This window comes from Delphinus delphis, chromosome 18, assembly GCF_949987515.2.
Source record: "Delphinus delphis chromosome 18, mDelDel1.2, whole genome shotgun sequence".
NCBI classification, from domain to species: Eukaryota; Metazoa; Chordata; class Mammalia; order Artiodactyla; family Delphinidae; genus Delphinus; species Delphinus delphis.
Genome location: NC_082700.1, coordinates 1630070 through 1657087, shown reverse-complemented (window position 1 = coordinate 1657087; position 27018 = coordinate 1630070). Strand labels below are relative to the sequence as shown.

Here is a 27018-nt window from a genome sequence, read left to right as displayed (position 1 = left end):
GTTTATAAGAATTACCCTGTTGTTCTGACTCTGATTCTTGTCCCCTAAAAATAAAGAAAAATCTGGGCCAAGTAAGCTTTTTTTTTTTTTTTTTTTTCCTTTTTGAGAATTCTAAACCAGTACAATGTTTGATACGAGTCCTGTTGTTCTGGAGATCGACTAAAATAAAAGCACAGTTATCGTTTAGCTTTGGTATATTCTGCGATACATTTAGACAAGTAGAATATATACCAACCCTTATATTTTCCAACCGTGAAGTTACAATGAGGGAGGAAGTAACTTATGAGAGAGAAAATATTACAGACACAGAATAAAAGTTTGAGACCCAGTTTATCTTTAATCCTCTGGGATAAGCTATGGAACAAGCAGTCTGAAGAGTGGACACTCAGTGTCATGAACGGTATGCATCAGTTTACAATAACATGGGCACAAAAGCGATTGTCGCCTTTAGGACACTAGGGCCATCTGAGTGTCTCACATCCATGCACGCCACGTTCGCTTCATGAATATGCCACAGGTTTGTAGCGGACGTTGCCATTTAATGCCTACAGAGCCTAAAGCTTCCAAAGTGCCTATCTGGCCTGTACATATTTCATTAAAAATAAACTCTATAGAATAAATAAATATATAAAATAAATAAAATGTTGCCTTTGGAATTTCTATAAATAAATTTAACTTTTTTTCTTTTTTTTTCTTTTTTTTTTTTAACTAAGAGGTCTTTGCTTTAAATTCACTGGGATGACACCCGTGACAATGAACCGAGAAAGTCTCGTCGGTCAGACCGCACCCTCCTGCCTGTGAATATGCAGCGGGGCCCCCCTCGGGCCGCCAGCCAGATCCCGATGCGTCCAGGTGTGGCAGCTCTGCTGATGAGGATGAAGGACAAGAGGTCGGACGGGAAAGCGCATCTATCCCCACATGCATCGGCTGGTCCTCTCTGCTCCCTCCTCTCTGCAGCCCCACTCACCCCCTCACCCTGCAGCCTCCTGCCCTCTGCTCACCACCCACCCGGCAGCAGTGGGCAGGGGGTCCCGAGAGAGGACGAGCCTGGAGAACAAAATCAGTATGTCCCCTCCACGCCTCCGTCAGACTATGCATGCGACAAAGTTTGGCAACAGTGGAGCTGATGTGATGACACAGCAAATCAATAAGAACCCACCGCGTGAAACCTTTATAGTGGTTACTTTTTTAAGGGCTCAAGTGAAGAAACGGTCTTTGTCAACTTTGGCTTAGGATACCCTTATAGAGTTCGGGTACTTTGTCGGGGTCCACTGGTCTGGGTAAAAAATGTGTGAATTTCTGGTGCCGTTTAGTCCTCGTTCCTTCTCTGGGGGTCCCGTCCTTATTTAACGCGACATAGAACCGCCTTCCAGTGTCCACGTGTTTATACAGATTCGAGGAGTACGTGTTATACCAGTTTTCTTCAAACTGTTCTCTGAATACACACTCTTGGGTTAGTTTTTCCTGTTAAAAAACAAAAGCAAATATTTTGCAAAAATTAGCTACGTTCCGTACTGAAAGCAATTGCTACATAACATAACTGGTGACAAAATACCAATTTTAACCCACTTTAAGTGCACTTTGCAAAAACTGCTTACCTCTATAAATGTAACTACCTCCTAATTTTTTTTCATAATGATTAAAGCACAAAAGAGTCTAATGTTTTCTAGTTAAACTTTTCCACATGCCAATTATCTGAATGAGTCAGTAGGCAAAGGCAGCTAACGCCATGAGCTGTTCCCATTTTCACCACAGCAATTAGGATGGTGACCATCCTGGGGGGAGGGCCTTTTCGAAGAAAGAGTCTCAGACTGCCGCTTCATCTTCAGCGTACTTTTCATAAAGTCCTCGCCACACAGACCAACATCACCAGCGACGTCAGAGATCTGCTGCCCTCTGAAGCAGTGGAGTTATTCATTACACTAGAAGAGTGGTTTTCAGACTTCAGTGTGCAGAAGAATCACCTTGGGATGCTTTTTTTAAGCGTAAATTTCCAATCCCAAACCTTTTAAAATTCTGATCCAGAAAGTCTGGAAATACGCATTTCCAACAGGCCTTGTGTAATTCCGATGCAGCCGGAGTCCACACTTTGAGATACGATGCTTTCTATCAGGTCTGGGTCTTCCTGAGTACAAAGAAGTAAAGACAAACATCCCAGCCCTCCTGTTTCCTTGAACTTAGAAGAACCACCACACACTCCCCCCAGTTTAAAAGCAGAAAGGTTCCACATCTCATAAATGTATTACACTTCACTCTCCACCAGAGCTTTATGAGAGCCTGGGTTCCCTGGAACCCCATAACCTAGGGCCCCTGCAGCCACGTGTCTTGAGGGCAGTAAGGACCAGAAGCGATGCACACATCACACCCCAAACCGTGAACGCATTCCAGGCACAAACATGTGCTTCTAGCTGCGCCTGGAGAAGTGAGGCAGTGGGGTGGATCAGCTCCTTGTTCTTCTTCTCACCACGTTGAAACTTTAACATCAGCACCTTCCCAGATGGCAGTGTTAAAAAATAAACACTAAAACGGCTTCTGAAAACATTCCCCTTGCTCTTGCCCACCTGGCCCCTTATGTAAATAAGAAAACCTACAAATACATGTCCACGCAGTTACACACTTGAGGACACAACCTAGTGCACTGATTCACAGCCAGCCCGGCAGAAGGCATCATCTCCAGCTGCCGTGGTCGCGTCGGGAGAGCGAGGGTGGGGACAGGGGGCGTGTCAAGCTGAGGATGCTGAAAGCCCGCGGCCAGCGTGAGCTGGTTTCCCCACGTCACTCCTCCGTTCACGGAAGGCTTGAACCACCCAGAAACACAGGGGACCTGTACCTCCTGGGAGCTGCTCTTCTAGGTGAGGAGTCCCCAACCCCCGGCCACCGACCGATACCGGTACTGGTCCGCGGCCTGTCAGGAGCCAGGCTGCACAGCAGGAGGCGAGCGGTGGGCAACGAGCGAAGCTTCATCTGCCGCTGCCCATCGCGCCCCCCGCCCCCCCCACCCCCCTCGCTCGCATCACCTCCCGAACCATCGCCCCGCCCAATCCGTGGAAAAACTGTCTTCCACGAAACTGGTCCCTGGTGCCAAAAAGGTTGGGGACCGCTGCTCTAGGTGATCAAAATGTACTGAGCAGGTTGGTAACAAAATCTTATCTCCTTGGACCAGTCTCTGCTAAGCGAGCTGGAACAAGGGGAAGCAACAAAAGCAACCAAAAGCATCGAGCAGGACAGGATGATGGGGACACTCCGGGCACCTGATGCCGGGTTTATAGGGACAAGGTGCGTTGCAGGGGGCGAGTGGCACCTGCAGCTCCCCTCACCTGGGCGCTAGCAGAGAAGCCCCTCACCTCCCTCCACGAGCAAACCTAGAGGAAACCCCCTATGCTGGGGAGACCAGGCTGAACGTGATTTCTGTTTCATCTCCATTAAAGCGGACAAAATAAAAATAGTGTGTTAAAGACTTTAACAGCTATTTCAGACTTTACTTCCATCTGTACAATAAATATTCTCCCCACAGACAAGATTACTCCTGGCTTAAAATGTCTGGTTTGAGTTTGCAGTGATTAAGTAAATTTTCTAAACAAGCAATGTTCATTTATTTTCTACTTAATAAAGGTGGACCGAAGTAGGGAATTGTAGAGCCTTCAGTTCTACCAAGGAGATGAAAAAAGAATTCAAATTAAGCTTTCTTTTTCTCAACAGGAAATCACTTTACCTGACAGATACTTGGTTTAAAAAATAAGGCTCAGGCTTCCCTGGTGGTGCAGTGGTTGAGAGTCCGCCTGCCGATGCAGGGGACCCGGGTTCGTGCCCCGGTCCGGGAAGATCCCACATGCCGCGGAGCGGCAGGGCCCGTGAGCCATGGCCGCTGAGCCTGCGCGTCCGGAGCCTGTCCTCCGCAACAGGAGAAGCCACAACAGTGAAAGGCCCGCGTACCACAAAAAAAAGAATAATAATAAGGCTGTCCCTCCTCCTTCTGGATCCCAAGGCCTGCCCCAGCTTCCATCTGCTTTGTATACAAGTCGCACCTGCAGGGTCTGCACACCATGAGGGGCCTGGCTTTGGAGCAACAGCCCCTGCTCCGGCAGCCTCACCTGGAGCAGGTCAGTGTCACACCTGAGGCGAGGCCATCACAGGTGCATGGCCGGCGATCGGCACCCGGAGCCCAGGACACGCCCCCAGTCACCGTGGGGGCATGTCAGAACCATGAGTTCAGAACCTCTCAGAACTGGAGCCAACCTCAGCCAAAAGGTATTGCAACTTTCCCCGGAAAATGCCCGAGACAGGGGGGCCTGGAAGGGAGGTCACCTGCCCCAGACCCCGCACCTTCCACTTCTCACTAATGGAGGGTTCCTCCAGACACCCCGTCCGTCCAGGGACTTCCGAGGCCCCTTCCAAAGGGCCGGGAGGGGGGCTCCACGGACCACGTTCCACAACTCGGTGCAGCCCCTCTGATTCTGACAATCACACGTGCTGCCTTTCTTCTTTACCTCAAAATGCAATTTTTTAAAAACACTATTCATTTTGCAGGAGGAACGGGTGGAGGTGGAGAAAACAGAGCGTATGCACAGAATTCTGCAGTGGGAAGGACACTGCACGCTAAGACTGAAACACTAATGAGTCCAGTATTGAAGATGAGCCTCAATTCACATGTTTTGGGGGTATTGTCAGTTTGCGGGGGGAAAAAAAAAAAACGTTTTTAAAAAAGTTGAACGAGGTAAGAAACTGAACTAACCTTTTCACTGCTCAGCAAACACGGCTCTGTTCCCCTTATGAGGCTGTTGTAACATCCTTTACACACACAATATAATGCTCTAGGCAATGCGGAAAATGAAGTGACTGTTCCACGTAGGACACTGTCATCTACAGACAGCAGCTTTTGTGATGGTTAAGAGTTCAGTCCTCTCCTTCACGGGAGGGTTGGATAACCTCAGGTAACTAGTTAAATGAGGCCGTGCAGACATTACCTTGCAAAACCCCTGATCCCGTTCAGTCCTGTAATTATTACACAAGGGGTATAACGCCACTCAGAAAAACCTGCAGACCTTAAAAAAAAAATTTAATTTAAATGATCATAAAAATTAAAGACCCTGATACCTTTCTATACCATGTATATGCTTTCAAATAATTTCTTCTTGCTATTTGTGATTTTTGTTTCAGACAAAGGTAGACAAAGCAACAAGATTTACAGAATTAATCTTTATGATTAGACTTTAGTACTTAGCGATAAAATATTTACTTGAGGTGAATATATTTATGTTACATATTTGTACTCCAAAGTGATTTCTCTAAATTAAAAATAAGAAAGTGAATGCAAACTGCGACGGCAAAAAACATACATTAAGCTGTATTCTTATATATACACAGAGGAGAAAAAACAGGTTCTGCCTTCAAATAAACTATACACTTTAGAACTATAAAACTCAGATGTTTTAAAACTCACCACATGTTTCCAATGCAGACAGTTTATAGAGTATTCCACTATAAAGTGATCAATTCTTCTTTTATTGTATTTCCATGTTTTAATATTTTGGGGGGATTATTTAACTATAGCTGTTTATGGCATACCTATCTTTGAACTGCTAGATTATGTCACTCAGCTTGGGTGGAGAATGTGGATTTAATTCAAAAGTCTCCTAAAGCCCATGCTTTGGAACAAAATCTGGTGAATGTGAGCAGCTATGGAAACCCCTTTTCATTTTATATCATCAAATTCTGAGCAGTGGGAAAAACTGAAATTAAAACTTCCAAACTTTTACCAAAATCCTATTAAAACCAAAGTATGAGATAATAATGTGAAAATTATAGTATACCCCAGAGAATGTTTGGGAATGTTATACGCCATCAACTCATACGGACACTAATCTTAACTATTTGACAATTGGAAAATGGGTAATCCACATGGGCGTTACCATGCCTGACTCCTATCTGTACCCATTTAAAAACTGAAATCAGAAGTTTTCAAAATTTGAGATTCAAGAGTCCTCCTTGAAAATGTACAGACTTATGCTGCCATACATATAAACATATGGTGTAGCTTTACCCACAACATCCAAATGGTTGTTTGTGTTCAACTCAACGGGCTGTTTGACCTCCCTGCATAAACTCACAACACATAAAGCCCAAGGTCAGAAACTGCCTTGATAGAGTTCCCGAACCTTTTGTAAGTTACTGATTTGACGTAATCGCTTGTTCTCTGCCTACCGTTTACCCCAGTCATGGTATTTAAACCTCCCTTAACTACAATTACTCGTAGAGATGTACCTTGCTCATTAATAATCTAGCAGTAAAGTCTTCATGGGAATTGTTGCAAGCATTGCGGTGATTAAATATAATGACGAAAGGATCATTAATAAGAAGCTAGGTATTTTAACGCTTCTCTCCTGGGAGAAGTCCCCAAACGGAAAGCCACAAACACACAGAACAGGCAGGAAGGCACTATTTCTCATTTTATTAGAAGTTCCCTTCGGATCCAGCCCCCTTAAGCCCTCAACACGCCTCACTCAAGGCCCATTTTTCAAAACCTCTTTAAAATCCCTACCATTCCCACGGGCCTGCTTTCATACCCATGATCCTGGCCATCAAAACTGCCACTGGAATTGTGGGAACGGTTGAATCAGTTGTGTCTGGTCAACGTACACAAACGAAGCAAGTGGGCGGGCAACGTCTGTCTCGTCTAATACACAAAAAGGTAAGAATTCCTACGTTCTCTCCACTCCTCCCCCACCAAACCAGACAAAACAAGACAGAATTCAGCTTCGCTCCAGAAGCTGCGTACTTAGGTGTACCTGTGGACTCAAAGGTAGGGCCCAGTCTGAATCTGATCCGGCCTTGGACGTCTCCTATGGTGTGGGCTCACCAGCCACATGGTACCCACCACACAGCCAAGGACAGCGCCCGCCGCGTGTACCACAGAGCAGACCAGACAACTTAGATGCTGTCCTTAGCAGCCACCCTAGAAACGGACATTTGTTTAGCAAATCAAGTGAGCTCATAAACTTGCGATATATGTTCAGAGGTGGAGCCCCACAGGGGAAAGAAAATCCTGCCCAAGGTTGAACAGAATTCAAGCAGAGAAGTTTAATACTCACTTTATGAAATATTTTTGCTTCTGCCAATGGGTAGACTGTGCACATTTGGTGCTTCTGCCGAGAGCCCTACAGGAAAAGTTTGTGAAGTTTCTCTTAGGGTCCTAGAGCACAGGTAACATTTATCATAAATGATCATCTGATAAGAGAAGTAAGTCATTCAGTGACCACTTAAAATGCACATCAGAGATTTGCAAAAGCTGAAAACACTTCAAGCTAAATATTACTCTTTGTAAAAACCGAAAGTCGAAGGACAGACCATGGAGGGGAAGTGGACAGCTTCAAGGCTGGGAGGTGGAATGAAGGAAATAATTCCTGTTATTAAGGACACCAGGCAGAGACACTGGAACCCAACCACCGCGTCTGCAGACGCACCGCAGGAGGGAGAATCGAAACAGAAACACGTACCAGAGATCTTCTACGGTAGACAAAGCAGGCTGAATTCAGGCCTTGAGTGCAGAAATAAAATTAGACCAACTGAAAGATTAACAAAGATGACGGCAAAGTAAGCGCAAAGGCAATTTCTGAAGAACTAAGAGATTCACGGAATTTCTATGGTAAAGGAATGTCAGCCTCCTACAGACACACACAGTGGGGTTGATTAGCCACCCTGGGCCTCAAGTTCCTTCTCTGTGAAGACAGGAGACTGGACTCAGGGATGTCCACGGTCTCTCTGAGTCTAAGGCCGCGTGATCCGGCCTTGAGCATCCAGTGTGGAGGCCTAGCCACCCACAATGACTCGGGAAGGACGCGCTGACTAGGAAACGGAAAAGAAGCTGCTGGAAGAAGGGGGAAGAAACACGCCCAAACGTTCAGCCTCCGTTACCTCTGCAGAGACGGACAGCTAAGTAATGCTTCCAGAAGCAACCAAGCGGGGAGGCTGCTGTTTCGGGGAAGAAAGGACGGGGAAGAAGACACAGCTTCGGCACAAGGGGCCCCTCCTTCCCTCCCTGGGAGACCGATAGGATGTCCCCCGGTGTTGGCCTCACAAAACATGGCTCACAAATGAACGTCTGCCTGACCAACAAACCCTACGTCATCAGCTGCCCGCAGAGGACTTACTGGGAAGAAAAACCAAATCCTGGAGGAAAACAAGAAGTTATCAAAGTCACAGAGTGCCCAGAGCTGGAGGCAAAGTTGGACGTGTGCACAAGATAGATAAAAGGAATGTTGGAGAGAAGCGACACCAGGGCTCCAGAATTTCTCAGACACCCAGTCACACCCCCTCCGAGGTGCACAGAGGAACCCCGAGTGGGCTCACGAGCACATGCGTGTTTCCGGCACCTCTCGACTCCCCGGGGCCCCCCCTACTGCCCGCCACCAGCTCCAGCTGGACTCGCGTCAGCCCATATTTCTCTGGAACCAGACTCTTCCTCCCAGCCCCCGCCTAGCGCTAGAGAAATGGCCCCACGCTCGTGGAAAGTGACCGGTGCTGCTGTCCCTTCCTCACACGTGGGTGGCTGTCCCATTCTCTCGGGGCCCCTCTGCAAATGGCCCCCTTCCAGGACGAATCCCAGCTCACACCGTCGGCCAGTCGGCCTGCTTCCCCGAGGCACCGGAGCCATACACCAACGTGGGCCGCTTCCACAACAGCACCTTCACCCTGAAACGCCGAGTCCGGGGGAGGCCAGGGCAGCGCTGCCACAGCGTAGTGACTGCACCGACATGCAGGCATGAGAAGTCATGCTCGCCACCACCACGATGGGAGCTAAGCCCCTAAAACACAGTCCAACTTTTCCATTTAATTAAGTGGGTACAATAGTAACGTGCTGCACTTGAGGAGAAGGTGTATAAAGTTAACCCTAGCAGATGAAGCTCTACGGTTAACATTTTCAAGTGTAATGCAAGGGGCGCCACAGTTCGATCTGAAGGGAAATGTTTATTTACTTTCACAGACTGTGTCCTAAATCTGAACTTCTGAATTCAGACTTGCAAGAAGCACAGTTTCCGTGCGCCTCCGTGCAGGCGTCTCCTTCTGGGACCACACTTATCCCTGAAGGAGGCGAAGCAGCAGCTGCACAGCCCCGGGGGCCAGGACAGCGCCGGCCGCATCCTGGGCCCCGTCTCCACTGTCCTCGTTACCCTGGTTCCTAGTCCCAGCCCAGCCGGCCTGAGGAGGTCGCCCAAGGCTGCACAGCCCACGAGCCACGGAGCGAGCGGCCCAGGCCCTGCACTGCCCTTACTCGTCACTGCATCTCCACGTTCAAACCCTTCAGGATGCAAGTACAGGCTTGAACCTTCCATCGAAACACAGAAAACTGAAAATCTACTCAAAGGACAGGGAGAGAAAGAAAAGGAATACAAGCCACCCCAGAGGGTCCAGAGAAAATGACCTGCCACACAGCGACTCACAAGGAAAATGGAAGAGAGGGAGGGAGGGCAGAGAGGAGCCTCGGGCTGGGAGTGGACAGCAAGCGTGCACACGTGCAGGGCAGTGTGGCAGCCACACGGACAGAGCCACTCCCGGCCACAGCAGAGCCAGCCCAGCACGCACCGGGGAGGGTGCCCTTGGCATGACCTTGGCAAGTCCGAGCTCAGAACACTGCACTGAGCCGTGGGCGGTTCCCCACAAAGGAAAAGCAGACTGCAGCAGAGAGCTCTCTGAAAAGTCACAACAAAAGACTGAGGAAGGAGGGGATGCATTTATGTCAGGACTGAAAGCATTCATGGAGCCCTATGTGGGGCTCCACTCCAAGCCAGAACCTCTCCGTCCTTGGGGAGCCTCGGCGGCGGGGTGCTGGGAAGGCAGACACTCTTCTCAGCCGCCTGCAAGGATGCTGCGGGACGCCCAGGTCGATGGACACGCAGCGGACAAGCCAGTCCTGGCAGGGGGCAGGAGCGGGGCGGCCCTGGGGCGAGCGGGTGGGGCTTTCTCTGGGAGGGGGTGTCTCCCGGGCCAGGACACGGGAGCAGCCAGGCTGCAGCACCCCCAGATGGCAATGATGATGACAGTGGAGGACCCTCCAAATGTCGGTGTCGTGGCCTCTGGCAGCAGCTGAGAGAAACAGAAGCAGAGCCAGGACCACTGGGGCTGGAGGGGGAGTAAAGATGGCAGAATCAGGCTCCTCCCGGCAGCCACGGCTCCAAAGCCTGCAGCCCTGAAGCTGCTTTCACGCCAGCCTTTCCCTGCCCGAGACCACCTGCCTACTTTTCTCCATCTCCTCTGTGAGTAATCCTGACGTCTCCTCCCAGGCCAGGGATGGAGCTCCCTCCCCCATGCTCCCCAAGGCCTTTCTGTATACAGTTCTGTCACAACACCAGTCGCACCAAATTATAAGCCTTGGTGTGCACGTCTGACTGCCCCCCAAAGCTGCAAGGTCACCCCAGGAGAAAACAACACTCACCTGCGCGGGGTATTGTGTGTGGATCGGGGCCCTGAACCGCGGCTCCCGGGGAAACACAGGGTTAGGGTCCTGTGAGCCTCTGCTCATGACATTTTTGTCAACAAATCAATACATAACCTTGTTTTACGCCTGCTTCTGTTTCAAGTTAATAGTGCTGGCTCATTAGCCGTGGACGCAGGCAGTGACTCAGGCCGACGGAGGCTCCTCTGAGGTCCGCGTATCCTCCGTGAGGCTCGCCCAGCCTCCGGCACTTGGGACACCAAACAGCATCTCAGCACTCGGTCCCGGGGGCATCCTAACCAGCAAAACCACCACCAAAAGCACAAAAAACGTGAGACCCGTGGCAGAAGGGGCGCTTGCCCAGTGGGAGCTGCCCCCTCGAGACGCGGCTTCTGCCCCTCCGTGCAGGCCGGCGAGCGACACGACTGCAGGGTCACGCGGCAACCGCAGCCAGCAGACAAACGTGCGCGCACGCAGCCTGCGGTCACGAGGGCCACCTGTACTCCTGGCTCCTACGGAAGGGCCGGCCCGTGTGAGCAGCGACACGGTCACGTCCCCTGGCTTTGCGAAAGCAAACGAGTGTGCGAGCGAGGGCAGCCGAGTGTGGCGGGGAGCGTGCGGGGAGGTGGGAAGCAGAAGCGGAAGCCCCGCGTCCCCAGCATCCAAGCAGCGGCCTGGCTCTGCGTGCCCGACAGACGACCCTCTGCAAAGAGGCGCGATGTGCACGGGGTGCAGGGAGGGGCGGGCCGGAGGCCCCGGACCCTAAAGAAAGACCCTCCCTGCGCACTGAGCACAGCCCCGGGTCCTGGAACCATCCCCTGCCCGCCTCTCCTGCCACACGGAGAGGGCCCCGCCCGTGAGCTTCGACCATTAAACCGGGTCCTTCCCGAAGCCCACGAAGACCTGTGCTGGGTGACTCCAGCCACCACTAACTTGCGAGGTTTTCCACACACCTCACCTCAGACCGTCAGGGGAGGCAGCTCCCATGCTTCACAACGTAAACGTATGTAAACTCAAATAAGAAGGTATGATTTTAAAAGATGATTTTCCACTAATTAACGGCCAGGAGTATAGATGCTAAGGAAACAAATGAACCACTAAATAGAAACTAGTACTAGAAAGAGACAATTGTTTCAAAGTCCTATCTGTGAAGGGGAGACTACAATCCTGCTCTAATACGGGGTTATTTCTGGCAAAAAAAAAATTATATATATATATATACACATATATCTTTTATTCACAAAAACGGCTGGCCACTCATGCATATGTACCAGGCAAGATTTACTAATTCACCTATGTTCAAATAGTAAGTCCTTACGTACTCTGTGTTACCTTGACTCAGTCGCTAAGCCACTAAACTCTCATTCCCGTCACCTCTAGAACAAGGACACTATGAACGAAATCAGCTCACACAGCAGATGCTCTTCTGAGGCGCTGCCCTCCTGTCTTCAAAGTCACCACCTGATCCTCTGAACGCTGGCAACTACACTAGCAATTGAAGGCCTTGCTCTATCACCCGAAGTATCTATTTAAAACCGCCCACTTCCAGAGCACGCCCGCCATCAAGGAGATTACTGCACAAATGACCCTTTACAGGAATGACATTCCTTGGAGACTCGACCTACAGGACACGCCTCACCATCCACCATCAAAGTCATCTGAACTGACACAGCAAAACGACAAACTGCTAAGTCCAGTGTGGACAGGCCATCGGGTACGGTGTCCTGTTCCGTAACACACATGTTCACTCTGCTTGTTCCAAAGCCCCTCACAAGGGCACCGCAGCACCTAATGCAAACAACAGGGACCCTCCCTGCCAGGGCCTCCCAGCCCCAGGCGTTTTCACGACTGGCACCTACGGATCCCAGGAGGATAGAGGACCAAATCTGGGGGCAACAAGCTTCCTGGAAGAGCGTTTTCTCTGACCCTTCATTTCATGAAAAAGTAAAGGGGTCATTTTAAGGCCACTCTAGACCTTCCAGATGACCGCGCATAACCACATACTGCCGCCCAAGAATGTGCGTGTGTCTAAAGTTACCTTCGGCGCTAAGCAGTACAACTCTCACCATCAGGGCTACCGGGAAGAGGAACGACATCCTTGGAACGTCGGTGAAGGTCAGGTGACACCTGGCTTCCCAGTAATTCGCCCCGGAAGACACGGGGGGAGGACCTCCTCCCCCAGAAGCCCTGGGGGACAGGTGTGCCAAGCTCAAAGCCCGGACACTGAGGCAGCATCTCAGCCGTCACATCAGATCCACCCTACTGCTTCAGAGTCTATTGGTCTTATAGTCCAGTGTGAATTTTAATATAAATATGTTTTGAATTGCAGTTGCCAAAGAGGCATAAGGGGTTCGTGTTTGTACATATTCAAATAAGATAATAAAAATAATCTAAGGCAAATGGGGTTCTGAGGATCTGAGATACTTCACCGTTTTCCTCTTACAGAGGTAGACATACTCCTTCATCCTGGGCCCCCTGCTGCTGCACCCGCTGTGGAAACACCGCACACGTGGAAACACTGCACACGTGGAAACACTGCACACGTGGAAACACCGCACAAGGGACGGCTCTGGCTCACACACGTTCACCCAGTCCACAACTGCCCCAATGCTTTGGGCTTTTTTAAGTTCCTGTGCACTGGAAACACAGTCCAAATCCATCACACCTTGGTTACTGATTACACGGACTCACAGAAACCGAATCGGGCCCAGCTGTGTCTCTGGAAACGGAACAACAAACAGCAGCACCTCTGTCAGCGCGGTGGCCAGGCCCCCTAGAGCTGGTCTGAGTCCTCGCTCTGGCCCACCGGCCCCCGAGCTCCAGCCTCGGAGCAAGTCACCCCACCCCCTACCCTTCAGCCGTGACAGTTAAGCAGGGTCCCGCCTGTGGAAGTCTAGGACGGTCAGGTGGGCAGCGACATCCTGGGCAGCGCGGTCCACGAGGGCATGACCGGCTGGAGAGCTGGGGTGACAAACCCTATGTTCCAGCTGCTCATGCGGAGCCTTCAGGAAACATACAGACTGTAAAGACAGAGTCTGTCTCCTAAGAACTTAATCCAGCAGGAAAGACCAACGGGGAATGAAAACTCTGGACAGAATGCCGTACGTGCTACCAGGGGTACAAACCAGAAATCCATGTCATCCTTTTCACCATGTTTACAGATCCCATGCTTGCTTTCCTGTATCATTAGAATTTTAGTGACTGTGCTACCTTTTTTTAATGAAAAGGTCAATATCTCTCATGAAATGCAGGCTCCTTGAAACAGATTAACTTTTTTTCAAGGCATTCTTTTTTAATGAGATATTTAGTACAGTCAATTATTCTTGACACACTGAAGTATCTTGATGATACTCGGATAATTAAGATTAAGACCCTAAAAGTAACTGAGCCTTACTTCTAGTCTCTTTGATAAGAACGAAAGTGACAAATGTAAACTAATACTCTAATCCTCTGCCCAAGTGTGCACCCAAATGAGTGTGTATGTGAGAGATCTAATACCCTCCCTAAATTTCACCCAGGCAGGATATTCTAATCTTTACATTTGAAACATTATGTGCCCTTCCTTGTCTGCCCTCCCTTTTCTGAGACTCCTATTCATCCCTCAAGACCCAATTAAGTGCTCCCATCCAATTTCCCCAAGGAGTTATTTAAACACTCTTCTGGACTCCCAAGATACTTGTGATTCCTCTAATACAGTGCATATCACATTGCACTGAATTATTTGTATCTCTCCTACCAGATTTTGAGATATTTGTTGCACTGTCATGCACTTAGTACAATGCTGGGCACATCGTAGGTATAAATGTTTGTGAACAAATGAGCAAATGAATGGAGGCATGGATGAATGAACACATGAATACAATAATCAAACTCCATCCCAGAAGTAGAACAACTCAGGTTTTCCTTGAATCATATAATGATACACACCAGCAATAGAGTTTTTCCTATTTCCACAATCTAATAGGATGTCACAATCCCACATGTTTTTCTGAAGAAGTATTACCCCATTCACCTCTGGCCTTTTAGATCTAATCCTAATGTAAACTTGGAAACAAAAGATCTACATAGATGAAAAGAGAAAAATAATCCCCAAAATACATTTTAGATTAACTTTTGCTACATTTACACATTCACTTACTTTATAAAAGTGATGGCTGTTTCCCCAAATCTATTTACCTTCTTTCCCAATGAGATCAGTCTTTTCAAGTTTTCCCCAATGTTTAGAAACACACCTTTTCCACTTTACGGAGCTTCACACAGCTTCATACAAGCAAACTCCTCGGGCTAGTTTCCAGCGTATTTAATAACAGTGTCGTTGCCTGTTTCTCTCTTTCCTTCTCTCCATCTCATCAGGATGAAAAGGGGACATGTGGGTGTCCCCCCCATTCTCACTGCCACGCCAGGATGACAAGCACAAACGCAGTGGAAAGTGATTCCTGGCCCCCGAGGAGATGGTCTCCCCCACGCCTCCGCACACCTGCATGAGGTACGGGCCGCGGGCAAACCAGGCCGGCTGCTGGGAACAGATGGTCCTGCTGCATAACATCATGCCGTAGAGCACCCTGTGGGCCAGGCAGGCAAGACTCGGGAGCGAAGCCTGCAGAGTCCTGAGATCCAGAGCAGGAGCATTCGGGCCACGGAAGTCCAGCCCTTGGTTTCGCGGATGCGAGGAACAGGCAGGGCACCCACTGATGTCCTGATGCCCGTCCCCATTCTCCCCCAGACACCACCTTCTCCAGACTCGGCCACGCCCCCTGGGGCTGGACATTCGGACGACGACGCGTTACAGCCCAGCTCAGCACGAGGGTGGCCGGGAGGGACTCCTCCCTCCAGCAGGGCCCTAGGGACACAATGACCTCAAGGGCTGCACCTCCAGGGCCAGTGGAGCCACGAATGAACCCCGACTTCGATCGCCTTCAACCCAACATGTGCGGGGCTCGGGCTGTGGCGGGGCGGGGGGGCGATATTCAAAAGAAAGCTGCAGCCCAGGCCCTCGACACGCTGGGGACGCGGCCACACCGGAAGTGTACATTCCTCGCGTGAGGACGGAAACACAAACAAAGCATCCCCGGGGCCCAGAGGCCAACACAAGAAACGCTGACCAGAAACTAGGGTCCGAGTTAGGGGCGTAGGGAAGGTTTTGCAGAAAAGGCAGCATCTTCACGGAATCTGAAAGAAAGAAGGCTGCCTCCGCGGGCACACGGGGGAGGGGACGGCAGGGCCGGGGCCGGGGCGGGGGCGGGGAACCTGACGGCGCGGCCCAGCAGCCCACCAGTGTCCGCAGAAGCGCAACGAGGCGGACGCGGCCTACACAGGGACAGGCGACACAGCAAAGCGGACCAGCAGCGTGGTTCGGGGAGAGGACACAGCAAGACGGGGGGGCTCGGCCTGCAGAGGCTTGAGGGATCCGAGCGGGAAGTGGCCCGTGTCTGGGTCTGAAGGGACCCTCCCATTGGGGTGGGGAAGGGGACGAGCTTCCCACGGCGCAGAAGCGGCCCGGTCACGCCGGCCTCCCAGCAGGGCCCTCGGGTGAGAAGGGACGGATAGGGAGAGGGCCCTGTCCCAGCTCTGCTGGGTGCAGGCGGGGCTTGAAAGGCCTAAATCAGGCAGCAGGGCCTCCAGTCCGGCTTCCCTGCCTCCCAGGAGACGGCCTCCCGGCCTGGCTGCCACCCCGCTGTCAGCGGGTCTCGTCCCAGCGGGGCTCAGATGGGGCCACAGGGAGGAGGGCGGCATTAGGGAGGGGGCCGGCGGCCCCCGGAAGCGCCCCTGCGCCAGGCCGAGGCCTCACGGACGCAAGGCCATCGGCTGTCCGCGTGGCCCGAGGGCTGAGGACAAGCAGCATGGCCTCTGTCTGCTCACTCATCGCTGCCTTCCAAACACTTTGCCTTAAGGCGTGTTTTATAAAATAACGTAACATATACGAACTATGCGTTCCATATGCAATTTTCAAATAATTTAAGATGCAGTGTTGAAATCCACACTCAAAACATCTGGAGACCACGGTGATAAACTACAGTCCCTTCCACCTCCCCACCCACAGAAGGTCAGACTGCGACCCAACACAGAAAGCCTTCTACTGAGCCCACCTATGACTGACTGAATTAAATCCACATTATGGACCTAAAAGTGAAGGGAAAAGTGAGGGGTGACAAAAGGAGAACATCACTGAATGTTTTAAAAATCTAAAAGCTTCCTTACATCTTGAATCTTTGCACTTAAAAGCGTTGACGAAGATAATTTAGGAAGTAAATAACTTCATCTAGACCAAGAACTGTGTTTAAAAAACTAAACTCAATCCTATGCTTAAAAACCTATTTTAAAATAAGCCACTCTCTCGAGGAAGCACTTTTTTAAAAAGACAAATGTCTAACAAAAGCAATCAATCTTACATTCAAATTTTACCAAAGCAGAAAAACCATCCTTGTGTCATGAAAAATGGTGGGTGTTATATTCAAACTATACCATTTATTGTCTCCTGGAGTTTCTGAGTAAAAGTTGGATACTACTCCCAACCCTTGTGTGTGTGTGTGTGTGTGTGTGTGTGTGTGTATTTACTAGTATATGGATTAAAAAAAAGGATATCTAGAAAAAGTTTCTCCTGATTCTACATAAAAACGGCCTTCACTTCTGCCAACAGAGGACTCCAGAACTTCTCCCATTCTGAGCGTCTTTTAATTTTCAACTTTTTGTAGATTCTAGCCAAAGTTCTCATATTGCAGATAACATGGATTAAATCCCCATTTGACCACCAATAATGGCAACAAGAAACTGAAGGCTGACTTCACTACAAATCTTTTGTTGAAAACTCAAGTTATATACAGTAACTGATAACCTAGTATTCACACTCATACCTTTAGCAGAAATGTGTCCAGTTCCTACTGTGCAGTAAAGAGATACAAAGTCTGCCCCTCCTCTCAAAGCAGAAGCGGGGGACTCTCGTTCATTTCTGCCCTCCCAACCCTGGCACCTAGAGCCGTGCCTGGCGGGCTACAGTGAGCGCTCTTCTTTGCCTCACCCAAGGAGCTTACGACCCAGTGGAGATAGGAAGTAAGACCGGGGAAGGAAGAAACTCCTAACACTTGCAAATAATTATTATATTTTTATATTCTTATTCACATACAAGAATATCTGACAATAATTTCCATCTCCCTTCTCTCTCTACATAATGAAAATTTTATGCAGCTCAGAGAAAGGGTTTATACTCACTGCATGGTCTATTTCTAGTTTTAATTACAATGCTTGGCAAAGCTTGGAAGATCATTTCAATTCGTTTCAAAAATAACTCCCATTCAATACAAGAAGATGGGATTTTTCACAGTTGTGAATTTTTTATTTCCTTGACAATGAAAATGGCTTGGCATATAAATAAAGCATTTGCTTAGAAACTTTGGTCTCGTGAAGATCCAGGGCTGATATCTATTAATAAAAATGAAGTGGTTTTCTTCAAAAAGTGAAAACCTACACTCCCCTTCCCACCACTGTTTCATTTCTATTTATAAGCTAGAGAAAGAGCAGTTTCCGGCAAACGTGAGTCAGGAAGGCTGGCAAGGTCTCTACGGTACTTACTGATCCGTACAGCTCCCCTTTCTCATTCATGCCGAGGTAGAGTCCGCTGTCCACGCCTCGAATGCTGACCAGGCCCACCGCTATACTGATAAACTCCAGGATGCCTGCGAGACCAACAGCAGAGGGAGACAGGTCAGAGCACAGAGCATCTCCCCTGGAGCGTCCACATCCCTGGGAGCATCTAAGAGGAAGGCCGCACCTTCACTCGAGAAGTGTCTTCTCTTAAAACCACTGCCCCAAAGAATTGATTTTTCAACTAAATTTTATCTTACAGTAATGAGACAAAAAAACTCATCAACACAACACGTAACAAAATATTTTTTAAGTAAAAAAGCTAGCATTTACATAGATATGGTGAGAAGTGACATGTCAGTAAACCAATGCACGTGTTCTAATTAACTTAAAAGAGTATAATGTATGAGAAAACTTACTTCCACTTTAAAAATGTGAAATTAAGTATCTGTGTATGGCCATGGATTGGAAAAACAAAATTCTATTCAGAGAAGGGTCTATGCCCCTCATAATAAGAATAGGAGATGACAACCAAAGACTTGTCTGGTTTACACCGAAAGTTATCCAGCTCTCTATTGTATAACTGTATTGAGCTCCATCTGGAAAACTAAAAAGCCCACACATATCCCAAATATTTCTGCTTAAACAAAGTATTCATTTTCACTGTGCTTATCTAAGCCCCAAAGAGACAGTTAAGCAATTAAGATAACACAATATTCTGGGGGAAAAAAATGCTGATTCCAAAAATGCTCTTGATTTAAAATAGGCGTGGAATACTATATCCCAAAATCAAATCAACATAACGATCTTCTTTTATTTCCTTCTTTCACCTTGCTTACCTCACTAAGAATAACAATACCTAAGCTGGGCATAAACCCAGAATTTTGTGGTCATACAACAGCAGTTCCAGGTTCTATAACCATATTGTTGTTTTAACATGATTACCCAATGGTATATTGGGACGATGCTAATATCACTCATGCTCGACCATTTTTTCCATTTTGTCTTAAAGTGCTACACGTTGTGTAAACCTTGTATGAACACATACCAAATACTGAGTTGTTTAAAATATCTCCAAATATTAAAAAACTTACTTACATTTAAGAATTTAGAAAGAAACTAAGGGTAACCCTGGGCTAGAGTCAGTCTCACGTGACTCATAGAAAAGCACTTACATGTAGTTTTAAACAATTAATTTTGCAACTCTCGCAAAATAGACTGTGTTGCAATCACAAGAAGATGTGAACTACATAAATCTAATAAAGCAAAGGTTCCAAGGTGACGGACGAAGGGAAAGAGATTTCTTATAAAGAGGTATTCCTAATTCTGTTATCAGCACAAAATGCAACAAATATTTTGAGCTTACAGTTTACAGAATGTCTATCTGGACCTGCAAAACTATGTATTTTAACAGAATGTGAAATAGTGTGTGAATAAATATAAAGAGAAGTTACAAATTGAGTTCTGGATCTGATAACCTGTGACTCTCTAGTGAAAAATACATGTGAAATAAGTTCATTACCAGCCATCCCCACCTCACAAACCTAATGGAAAGACAAATAAGGCAGTAGTTCCATGAGAGTCACTTCTTGTGAGATGCACATCCTTATTGATGAATCATTTTATTTCATTATACTACGTCTAACTCTTATGATTAAAAATAACTTATGTTGTAGCATTTTATTACCATAGGAGTCACACACATGTGAATCTCTTAGCTACCTGAAAACACACAATATAAGTCATTGTTATCCTGAAATAGTATAAGGAATTCATTAATGTCCAACTTTCATTGTAAAATGAAAGCATTTGGCCCCTTTGCATCTGACCGATTTAATACACCATGTCAATAAAACTGAAAGTCATAAAACTAAAATAAACAATACTTGCACCTTCTAAGAGGGTATCTGATGATCTTTCTCTTTTCCCTAAGCAGGAGGCAGCTCTGAGACTATTAACTGACATTGCCCATCAGACCTAAGAAAAAATAAGTGCATGTGATCTCGCAAAACCATGTAACTGGCTGGTCAGCAGAACATCAGAAGTAATAATATCAACAGTGACAATCCTAACAACTGGACTCCTCGAGCATCTAGTCTGTGCCCAGTGAGAGGCCTGATGTCATTCAGCCCTCAGAACAGCCCTAGGCATTACCATACGCTAATCTCCAGATGACACGTGGGGACAGTAGGTTCAAGGATAACTTGCCCCCAAGCGATCAGACTCCAAAGCCTAGGTCCTTACTGACTAGGTACACCTTCCCATCACTTTTACCTTTTCTCACGGATCCGTGATTTCTGTACCACTTTTATATAGTTAGTCCCTCACTAGTGACTGGAAGATGTTACCCAGGTGAGACTCTGCAGGCCCAGTGCACAGGACTAGAAGCAGAGGAAGTGAGGGACACGTGAGCTCCTGGGACCGTGCTCTCATCACACAGGACTTGGGAAGGTGGGCACCTGTGTGTGCACACTCTTCGCACGTTGTTCTTTGTGCACATGGGTTTTTTTCTTTTTAAAGGACTTAAGGTCCGAAACGATTATTATACATTTTGGAAATGAAGGTAGTAAGACATCTTATCTTGTTATCTCTTCCTGGCATCAGCAAGATATGCACTCACTCATTCAGTCAGCAAACTAAGGAGTGACTGTATTGTAAGCCGAGCACCATGCCCTTTGCTGAGGGTATGGAGATGAACAAGGTCTAGCCTACACCCTCAAAGAGCTTCCTGCCTAGTGGGAGGAAGGACAAATAACCAGATAAATGTAATAACAATGTGGGAAATGCGGTGAGAGGCAGGTGTTCAGGGTACGCTCTGGGCGGCTCACTCAGGCTGGACCAGGAGAGCCAGAGGGGCTTCCTAAAAGGAATCGGGCCGAGACAAGCCTCCCAGGCGTGCTCCACATGAGAAGGGGCTACATCTAGGGACCCCAGGTGGAAAAGGTTTCATCATCTCAAACCAGCACCCCTATCTCTGCAGCTCCTTGAGAAGCAGAGACCTCGAAAGAGCAGCCCAGCTTTTTATGGGGTCACCTCACGATCCGAGGGCAAGCAGAACTCAGAACGCCTGAGTCACAGCCGTTCCCTCACGTGCAGAGGGGGCCAAAGCTGCGAGGCCAGAAAGCCCTGACCACCTGAACCAGCTCCCGCCCCCCGCAGACTGCAATCCTTATCATCCCTGCTACCATCATGTCCACCATGAACTCTAGAACCTCAACCAGGTCAGCTAACCTCTCCCTGGGCCTGAGCCACTGCCGAGCAAGTGATCCCAACCGCACTGGTCTGAGCGGGGCCGCTCCCCCAGTGGCTGTTCACGTGGGCGTGAGGCTCGGGAAAAGCCCAGAAGAAGGCTTCTGGGTAGAAACGGTGACAGGCTTCACCATCCACAGGAGAGGAACGGAGTGAAGGAAAGAGCTAGGAAGAGAAGAAGGAGGAAAGGGAGGGAGGGAATGGTGGGGCTGTGCCTGAGATTGAAGTGTGGCCCTCACATGTGTCCCAGGGTGGCCCAGCTCTCTTAGGCAGGTCAGAAGGGCCACAGCAATGGACAGTGATGGAGTGGCCTGGGAAGCATGAGGTCAGTGACGAGTGGCACCTGGCGATTCCCTTTCACGGCAGGCAACAGTTCCAGTGAGGATGCACTCACTGGGCCCAGGAAGCCTGACGGGGTCTGGTGGGGTCCACGGTCATCTGTGATCCGCAAGAGGCCAGGTCAGTTCCTGGGACCACTGCAGGAAAATGACCTCAGCAGAGCATCATCCTCGCCCCGGACTCACTAGGTAGCAGTGCTCAGCCCCCAAGCTCTGTTCACGTGGACCATGACCCCAAAGCTGGCCCAGCTCCCAAGAGCCCCTCTGCATGGGCCTCACCTCCACGCTGGCCATGGGAAGTGGGAGGGCCAGCCCAAGCAGCTCCACTCTGGCCCGTGTTAAACAACCCTCCAGCCTAAAAGCCCCCAACACTTAACAGAGCTGCATTCTTCAGAGGACAAGAATGTGTGCAGGCTGTGGAGAGAGGCCTGACACAGGCTTTCGAAAATAGATTAACCGGCCCGCCCCCCCCCCCCCCCCACACACACACACACAGAGCTCCCTGCTGGCCGGGAGAATCCCGCACCAGGGTTGCCAAATCAATCAGCTCAGAGCCCCAATCCCAGCAAGCCCGAGTCTGCAGCAACTTGAGCAAATCCCAGAGTTCATGTGGGAAATGACTAGCTGAATGGGAGCCATAACCCCACCGATTTTTCGAGAATCTGAACCTATCCTGAAACAGCTCCTTAAATAGGCAGCCTTTCCCTTACTGAGATATTGAAGAGCCAGATACCCAGAAGGGCATTGTTTCAAGTGCGAAACCCTGGAAGTAAGATTTTTTTGAACCTCTTTCTTTTTAAAGTGTACTGTTATCATGTTTCTCCGCCCTGGTACAACTTCACCTGACCCCTGGACCCGGCAGCCCCAGCCGGGAGCCCTGGTCCTGATGCAGGCGGCCTGGCGGAGCTGCACTAGGGCCGGAAGACGCCCGGCAGGGACGCAGGCATCTCCGCACCAGGCCGGGGTCACCCCGCTCAGGCTCCTCGTGCCAAGTCAAATAACGGATCAGGCCCGACGCTCACTTTTTTATTATTCCACATCACCATTTCCTCAATTGATTTTCTGCTCACTTTTTCCGTCTAGCAAGTGCTCTAAAGAGGAAAAAAAAAAAAAAGGAAACGAACCGTCTGGCTCCCCTGGCCTATCACCCAGAGATACGAGTCCCGGTTCCCTTTCTCCAGGCTGGGCCTCAGCTCCACGCCAGCACCCCCGAAAGGAAAACAAAGAGCTCCCTCTAGGTCCCACCTAAGTTGTCACCGCGCGGCTCCTGCTGGGACAGCAGTAAGGTTCCCCCCCTCCCCCCGCCACGACCCGCACCGCCGCCGCAGTGCCACCGCCACGCTTGCCAGCAGCTGCGGTCACCTGCAGCTGCGGGGGGTAGCACGTCATTTTCCCCGCACGCTTCCTCCTGCCTTTCCGTTTCAGGTAGAAAAGGCACCTTCTGTTTTAATCAGGGTGCAAACCCCCCTCGCCCCTACCCACAGCTACTCTTTCCTATGGACTCGGAAGAGAAACCGGGATTGCATTCGAAGTCCCCAGAGCGCAGCGGGCGAGGAGGGGGGCGCACGCGGGGGAGGGGGAGGGCCCAAGGTGAGGCCGGGGGGGGGGGTGCGGGGGCGGGAGTGCCAGGTGCGACGGCCGCCGCCCCGACCCGGGTCCTAGCGCCCGCCCGCCCCTCCGGCGCCCCGGGCGGGGCCGGGAGGCAGGGTGGGAGGCTCGGCGGCGCGGCGCTGCAGAGGTTGCTAATATTGGGACCTGCCGCAGCGGGAGACCGCGGCACTGCTGTCACCCCGGGGGCGCTCCTCCCTGCCACCGGATGGAAGCTGAAATAAGCCTCCCGCCTCGCCCTCCTTCCCCGCCCCCACTGCGCACACCACCCACTCAGCCGCATCCAAACCCGGGTGAGGGCGCGGCGAGCGCCGGGCGCGCCCCTCCCCCGCAGCCAGCTCCCGGCCGACCCCCGAGCTCGGGCCGGGCCCCCACCCCACCCCACCCCACCCCACCCCACCCCCGGCCGGGCTTCCGCTGCCCGGCCTCCCACCCAGCACTGCGCCTACCAGCCCGCCGGCAGTGCCGGGCGGACAAGGAGTGGACGTGTCATCTCCGGGGTCGGAGGTGGGGTGCCGAGGCCGGGTTTTTGTTTTACGGTCTCTGTTCAGCCACCGTGCCAGCGTCCTTGCCGGCTGACCCCAGAGCGCGCCTCTCGGCTCCCCGCTTTCCGGTCCCCGGTCCCCTTCATCCACCCTGGTCCCTCTCTGTCCCCGTGGCGGAGTCACCGGATTCCTAATGACTCGGCTGCGTGTAGCGAACGTCCTACACGAAAGGTGACTGCGTTTAAAAAAAAAAAACACCCACGGTGGGGGCGAGGTGGAGGAGCCCCAACCGGAGCTTCCCCCCCCCACTCTACGCGGGTCCCGGGCGCTCCCGGCCCGGGCTCGACTGCACACCAGGCCGCCGGCCGCACTCGGGCGCCCACCGCGGGCTCCCCGGGCCGGGGCCCAGCCACGCAGGGCGCGGAGAGGGGCGCCAGGCCCCGCTCGGCAGCGGTAACAATGGCACGCGGCCCCCGCCGCCTGCGCCGCCCTTTGTCCCCCTCCCTTCCCCGCGGCTCCCGCCCTGCCGGCCGGCCCGACCCACCTCCGGCGCCGCGAGCCCACCGCTCCCGAGACCCGGCTGTGAGCGTCGAAGGAGAGAGAAGGGTCCGAGACGGGACGGGGCTCAGGGGCCTCGGCCCCGCCACCGAGTCCCCCGCCGCGCGCGCCTCCGGCAGCTTCCACCCCGCGCGCGGCCGCGCTGCCCGGGCGGCGGCTGGATCCGCTGGACCCGCACTCACACGCGGCGAGCGCGAAGGGACGCGGCTCAGGCAAAAGGAGCCCGACCCCTAAGCGCGGCCGCAGCGCGCCAGCCGGCCGGGCGCCCGGGACACAGCGGTCCCCGCAGCCGAGGGCGCGCGGGGCGGGGGCAAGCCGCCGAACCCGAGCGCGTCTAGGACCGCGCGGAGTTGGCCGGCGGCCGCCGAGTGGCACCTGCCGGCCGGCGCGCCGGGGACCCGTCTGGGCTCGGCGCCCCCGCCCACGGCCGCCCCGGGTCCTGCAGCAGCCCCGGGAGCGGCCGCAGAGAGCACTTTAGGAAAGTTTCGTCCCCGCTCCGCAGCGGCCAGAGCTGCCTCCGCTCCTCTGGGCTACGTTTCCGTAATTGAAAGCTGCAAAGCAGAGAAGGGAGGCAGCCCGCCGTTCATGCCGGTAGGTTCAGTGCGGGGTGAGCCGAGGCAGAAAATCCCGGGGCTCGTGCATCCGGGACCAGCCCCGTCTCAGGCCCGAACCGTCCTCACCTCCTGCATCGTCTGCGGCCCACGAACCTATACAGATAGTTTAGATCGTGTTCAACATCTGGCGTTAAAGCTTGAGGAAAAGAAGTCACCACAGGACTTTGTTTTTACGACCTAGTTTAAGTGTTGTCAGGTGGGTTTACTCAATAAGTTAACTCCTTCCAACAGTCTGGTTGCCCAAACGCCCCCCTCTTTTTTTTTTTTTTTTTTTTTTTGGTAAGTAAGGAGAAAACCCGAGTCGCCCCTCCACCATCAGTTCCCCCCACCCCGGGACTGTGCTCGCCGAGTCGCTGCTGTCGGGCTCAGGGTGGCCCAGCAGACACGTGTGTGCACTCATTAAAGGGGGCAGTCACCAGCCCTCGGGTCTGCAGCTATCCATGCTGAGTCACAAATACCCTCCTCGGGAAATGAAATCCTCGGAATGCCCTTTAAAATTAGCTCGCAGCTTTTGCACGGGCGCACACACTTACACCAGAGCCACACAGGGCTGCACGCCATGGAAATTACAAAGCACAGGGAATAACTCGTGGCTGGATGGACAAACGCCCCTGGTGAGCGCCCTGCCCCTTCCCGAGTCATTTTCCCCCAGTGCCTCTGCAGCCCAGAGTCTAAAATACGACTTTAGTCCTCTTCCCAACAGAACAATTAGCAACCTTCGGCTAAAGGGTTCCAGACCCTCACGGTGGGAGTAAGCAATACGCTTAATTTAAAATTCAAGCAGGATACTTATTGGAGGAAAAAAGGGAAGGGGCAAAAACTTCATTTGACACAAGATGATAACTGCCTTCAGGAAAATGCATTTTAAGTTCTCAGTAGTTAATCATTAAAGCTTTAAACTCGTGGAATCAGTCCATTCAAAAGAAACTTCCTAAACCCGATCTTCCCGTGTATCTGATGCAAAAGAACTAGGGGCTTGTGTTATATTTATAAATCACGCCCTCCTTTACAAAGAAAAAAAAAAAGGCCTTTCAATGTAGACCCGCATCAGTGCCAGCGGCAGATCTGCAATTCCGGAGGCTTCCCTCCCCCCACCCCACCCCCCCCCCTTGAGCTAGCAAGACAGAGACAGACGGAGACAGAGAGAGGGAGAGACCCCTTCCCGCATCCCCCGCCCAGCCACCTTCTCGGTAGTTACAATCCGAACATGCCAGCACGGACAGTAAAGGGTTAATGGTGTACCTACCAAATCGGCTGTGGTCTTTCCTGGTTCCCTGGATAGTACCATTGGGGAAGATTTCTAAGTGAAATCCAGTCCTGCAGTAGAGCTGCCTCCGCCTGAGAATCCCCTTTAAATGATCCAAGTCCGTGACTGCAGGTCCCCTGGGAAGCCCCCCTGCTTCGGACTGACCCAGGTGGTCACTTAACAAAACCGGGCTGTCCGCCGGCAACACGGGCACATTCCCAAACGGTGCCGCATCCTGCACACCGAAATAGTTCCCAACTTCACCTAGGGGAGCCATCAGAAGACTCGGCTTTCGGAGCACAGCGATAAACAATAATGATGGTGCCAACCCAGGAGCTATTAGGCGAGGTATATCCAACTCCCCTCCCTTACTGCAGTTGCAGAGAGAGAAAAAAGGTCCTTTTCTTCAATCCATTAAATGGATAAATAAAAGTCATCTGCTGCTTCACTGGCACAGGTTCAAGGTCAAACCACGGATAGTCTAAGAAGCCACCACTTTATACTCACACACTGACATATTGATAAACGTATCTATGTATCTCTACAGATAGATTCCCCGGCTCTCAGCAGGCAGGAAGGTCTTCATCCCATCCGACCGTAATAAGGAAAAAAAATCCGTAGTTTCTCCATTTGGTTTGAGATCAGAATGACCATAGCAACTTAAATGCCTAGGCGTTATTATAGGGGGTTTTAAGATGCACGGGCTACGTCAGAATTTACGGATCCAGGAAGGCATGCGCCGTTTTCACTCTAACCGACTCTGCAGATATCAGCAGGAATCCTTCAAGGGGAAAAAAAAAAATCTCACGTTGGTGGCGGCGACAAATCTGCCCCCGTCCTCCCTCCAAAAATGAGAATAATGGTAATAAAACAAAAAGAAGGAAAAACTTTAGGCGTCCAAAGCTGGTATCCA

At 50.8% G+C, this 27018-nt stretch overlaps 1 protein-coding gene across 1 annotated transcript; it reads right to left on the bottom strand.

Moving 5' to 3' along the window:
- Positions 1 to 650: 650 nt before the first annotated feature.
- FGF9 (fibroblast growth factor 9) lies at positions 651 to 26458 on the bottom strand. The gene is made up of 3 exons (XM_059996093.1): positions 26106 to 26458; positions 17996 to 18099; positions 651 to 1464 (listed from the first exon to the last, which is right to left on the bottom strand). Exons 1-3 carry the CDS (start codon positions 26380 to 26382, stop codon positions 1219 to 1221), a joined length of 627 nt encoding a protein of 208 aa, XP_059852076.1. The 5' UTR covers positions 26383 to 26458; the 3' UTR covers positions 651 to 1218.
- Between the last annotated feature and the right edge of the window lie 560 nt (positions 26459 to 27018).